This window comes from Stegastes partitus, unplaced genomic scaffold (genome assembly GCF_000690725.1).
Source record: "Stegastes partitus isolate 25-593 unplaced genomic scaffold, Stegastes_partitus-1.0.2 Scaffold176, whole genome shotgun sequence".
In the NCBI taxonomy this organism is placed as follows: domain Eukaryota; kingdom Metazoa; phylum Chordata; class Actinopteri; family Pomacentridae; genus Stegastes; species Stegastes partitus.
Window position 1 is genome coordinate 130,647 of NW_007577907.1, and position 4,762 is coordinate 135,408.

The following is a 4,762-nucleotide window of genomic DNA, read 5'->3' on the forward strand; positions in this document are numbered from 1 at the left end:
GCTGATCTGACACCAAATCCACAGAACAACACGCAAAGCAACCCCATGAGCCATGATAAATAAACCCATCCTGCACATGCACAGACCTTCATCACTTACAGCCAAGACAGGCAGCAGCTCAGATCGAGGCAGAGCTGCATGTATATACTCAAAATCACAGTTGATTTCGCATTAAATTAGATTTTTTTTTTTTTTTTTACATTTCTGATATCAGCAAAGGTAGCTTATTTGGCTGTTCGTGTTTCAAGAGCTCCCAAACTTGGTGCTTCTGGAGGATTTTAGGTCTCCATCAGTGGTTCAGACTTCACTTAAAGGAAGATTAGAGCGAACAGCAGGGCGGCACATTGAATAAAAAAGACACTCAAGCAGATGACCAACCCACATACTGATAATTATCTGCCATTTTGAACTGTCTGGGCAAATCACCATCTCCATGACACAGCTGTAACACAACTCCTCCAAATCAGGGAGGGGTACAAAGAAAAAGTTAATTTTCCAATTCTGGATTCCAACTGGGCTTCAGCTAGTGTTTTTGAGAAGTGAAGATAGTCTTTCCAAAACTTCTTAAGGCCCTACAGATATTCCACTGGGATGTATGAATTAGTTAAAAGCCACCCGAGGCAATAATACATCAGGGGACCCAGAGCTCCTCCACGCCCCTGTTGGAGTCTATCTCTCAGGAAGCCCCTGGAGGCGCAGCGTCACCGCTATTTTCCGCCTTAGAATAATGATAGTAGGCATTTCAACATTTGCAGGTATTTGGTCATTATAAGAATTCCTTCTTGGAAAGATGAAAAATTAGACTGTAATTTCTCTCACGCAGAGAGAGGAGCCGCCGGGAGCATCACGTCGACCACCGCACCAACTCTCGCCACACGGTGGCCCTGTGTCTCTCCTTCTCGACGCTCCTCCTCGCCTCCGCCACCGTAAAAAGCTCAGCCTCCCTCCCTCAATCCCTCCCCTCCCTCCCACCACCAACCTCCTCGTCCTCCCCTCTACTTCCACTCTTTTTCCTCCCGTCGCGCTGCGCACAGCCAACAGACGGATCCTCCAGCTCCGGTGCGAAGATGGTCGGCGGCTTGTGCGCTCGCAGGTTGGCCCGCCGGTCTCGGTCCGCCCTGATCGCAGCCCTCACGGTGCTGCTGGTGCAGACGCTGATCGTGTGGAACTTCAGCACCCTCGACTCCGGCGAGGAGAGAGAAAACGGGGGCTCCAACGTGCGGGAGAAGAGGGACCGGGTCGCGGGCAACAAAGCCGCTGGCAGCGACTATTTCCATCAGCAGCAGCAGCACGGGGTCCAGCAGCGGCGGCAGCAGCATCTTCCTCCGCCGGGGAGGGGGACGTCTCGCCACATACAGCAGCCGGTAAGCAACTAAGACTATTCATTATCACATCCCCGGCTTTTAGGAAGCAGCCGCTGTCTGGTCGGGGATGAAGGGGTTGGCAGGCGGGTCAAAACATCTCCAGTTTACGCTTTTAGGGAGACGAGCGCACGGCAGGGCCTCCGAATCAATGAATGTTTGTTGTCACTTGAGTGGAGGCTGCCTCGCAGGGAAACGATACGATGTCTGAAGCGATGCGAAGCTTCTGTGTTTGCTGTGAAGACGGGCATCCTACGGCTGGATGAAGCCACACTGCGCCGTTTGAATGAGCGCACTCCGCTCCAGACTGCAGTTTCAAAATGCCAAAGCTTTAAATCTGGACTCAGCGTGCAGTTTACCTGCAGGGCAGAGCGGTGGCAGAGAAGGGACACATCCTAAGATAGCAGCTGTGGAGGTGCTTGAGCAGCACAGCCGCTGACTGGGGTTGTAGCCTCATACCTGTCACGGTCCATTTGGTGTTTCAAGTCAACTACAGTAGCTGCGTGGCTCAGCAGCGCTGTCTGAGCAGGCCAAATTGAGACATAACCTAATTTGCAGAGTAGTTTTTTGATGAGTGTACAAACATCATCTGTTGTTCGTGAACACATAAGCGCTTTTCATTGTCAGTGGCAACATTAAAACACAAATGCCAAGACAGATATGCAGACAAAACGAACCCATGCACAGTGAATGTGCTGCACACAAAATGAATAAGTTCAACATTGCCTGTGGAACTGAGGAGTGGCAGATTTAATGTAATCCAGAAAATTAAAAAAAATAAAAATAAAAATTGGCTCCCAGAAACCCAAATATTTATTTGTAGATTCCACTGACTGAGCTCTGTGCCCTGGAGGCTGTCACACCGAGCAGGTTTTTTTTTTTTTTGCACAGAGCTTCCTCCATGCAGCATCTGATTAATTTTCTCACAACCTGCTGTCAGGAATTACTGATCTTCCACCTCGCATGGTCTCTCAAGCATCCAGGTAGCCCCCTGAAGAAGTTGGGAGTTGTTCCTGGCAGCCGTGCAGCAAGTTTCCCCCTCATAAAAAGCTGCCAGCCCATCCAAGTGTGGCCCTACTTTTCAGCCACCGTGCAACTAGCAGATAACCGGCTGTGATGCGCCATGATACACTATGTGGCAGTCAGTCACTGTATCATCTGTCTCCGGCGCACTTTTTACAGTGATTCACTCACTTCATCTGGCCGGACTGTGTGTCCCACCTGCCGGCATCTCTGCAGTGCAAAGTCATGCCAAGGACGGGTTATATTTGAGTCAGTTGTCTGTTTTCCAACAGTTGGAGGATTCTCTAACGAGATATCACTGTAATATCCCCCCGTGTTACTCATGTACGACGTGTATTGCTCCTCACTGAATTGGCATTAATATTTGCTGTGTGGGATTCCTGTCTTGTATGAATTGAAAACAAGGAGATCAGTTGTTTCAGAACCTTTTCATGCTGCATCAACACCAATTTGTCCAAATGCGTTTCACTATTAAAACACATAGTGGAACCGCTCACATGACCTTTCAAAGAACAGCTTTCATCCCTGTAGCCTGCAGGCGCTTCACTGTATGCCAGTCAGTCAGTCCAGCAGCCTGTCAGCTTCGCCGGCTGCCTGTCAGATTGTTGACTCGCTCGCTGCAACTCTGTGGCCTCCGGACTCGTACGATTCAACCGGTCGCCCTCGGCCACTTGCATATTCCCTCCACTAGCTAATCACTGCATTTTCATTTCTCTCTCCCCTTGTGGGTGGTGTGTGTTTGTGTGTTTGTGTGTGGCTTTGGCAAGGCGGAGTTGTCCAGCCTAAGGGTGACGCATAAGCGCCAACTGATGCTATATGAGACATGTCGGGGAGGGGTTGCGCCGCACTTTGATCTCGAATAGAATGAGCCAGAAGGTACGATATGACAATGGCAGACTTGCGATGCGATAACTCGTGTTGGATGGAAACATTATGCATAGCTTTGAATAGGTCCTCCCAGCAGGCAGGAGCTACAGTTGTCATTAGTGGTTGTCTCCTGTTGTGTCTCTTGAGGAAAAATGCTGCTGGAGTGCGTCGACATCTTCCTCTATCGTCCAACAGCTTGTTCCTCATGTCTTCTGCCGCTGTAAATACGCAGGGTTTATTCACACTAATGATATTATGTCTTTTATGCGCTGGCGGCGGCTACCTGTTGCAGATTCATCATCGAAAAAGTTCTACACGCATTCATTAGTCTGTCGTGTTTTACCTGACATCGGTTTATTACAAGAGTTAGTATCACAATTATTATTAATAGGTGCTTATTAAGGCGGCCCTGGTGATGGATGTGAAAAACTCTTAATGTGCCAGAATTAAAACCAATCTACCTTCGGCAGCAGAATGAGTAAACCTTCTGAAAAGCCTCCCAGCTTACATCTGGTCGTCAGCGTTTTGTTTCCATCTGCCGCGGTAGTCGTATAGTATCATCATCCCCATGTGCCCAGTGGGTGTCGAGCTCACACATGTTGTAAAGAAGTTTCCCAGTTAGTCATGGCAATACACGTAACATTACCTCTGATGTACACTTTTTCCACTGCACTGACTTTTCCTATTGGCTCCCTATGACAAACACAGCATTACCAATCATCTGGAGGTTCCTTCCACAGTTTTTTTTAATTTATTCATTTTTTTCAACATGAACCAGAAATGTGGGGATGATATATGACAGACTTAACCACAAATTCTAAATTCTATTGCATTGTAGGGATGTTCTTTGCAATTTTCCCCACAGTGACACGTTCAGCTTTGCCGCAAGATCTAATTTATACAAAGGAAACGGGGCTATTTTAATAGAATACTTTGTGATTGACAGAAGGCCTTGTTATTTCTGAGCCAGAGGAAAAAAACAGAAAAAGAGGAGAGAAGAAAACATGGAAGGAAGTCTCCAACTCCTGTCCAATCAGCTCTATAAGGGTTCCTGCATGTGACCACAAATGGCTTAATAATAATGTTCCCAAGTCATTTAAAACCATGTTTATCTTCAATCATAATGAAGTCGCTGTTTGCAATCGGACGGAACAAGAAAAGAGCCTCGGATCTGTGACGAAACTGATTTAGAAGGCAGTCTGGACGGACAAATAAATATGTAAGAGTGAAAAAAAATTCTTTACTTCAGTCACGCTGGGATTGACTTTGAACTTCAGATCAGGCACAAAACAAGAAACAATGCGCTCTACATATGTGTTGTATTTGGGAGCTTTGCTGAAATCCAGAGTAACTCCCATGTATTCTCCAACTACCACCACAACCACAGTGTGATTCATCCCACTGTGGCCATGATCACAGTGCTGACTCACACACACACACACACACACACACACACACACACACACACACACACACACAGACACACACACATACACACCAGCGCTCTCACA

General features: G+C 47.4%; 1 protein-coding gene across 1 annotated transcript in view; it reads left to right on the top strand.

Annotated features, from left to right (window-relative positions):
- Nucleotides 1–1,067: 1,067 nt before the first annotated feature.
- LOC103355931 (xylosyltransferase 1) overlaps nucleotides 1,068–4,762 on the top strand; it is an 89,974-nt gene continuing 86,279 nt past the window's right edge. The window contains exon 1 of the mRNA XM_008279896.1: nucleotides 1,068–1,364. Coding sequence (XP_008278118.1) covers nucleotides 1,068–1,364 — 297 coding nt within the window. The remainder of the gene's footprint in view (nucleotides 1,365–4,762) is intronic.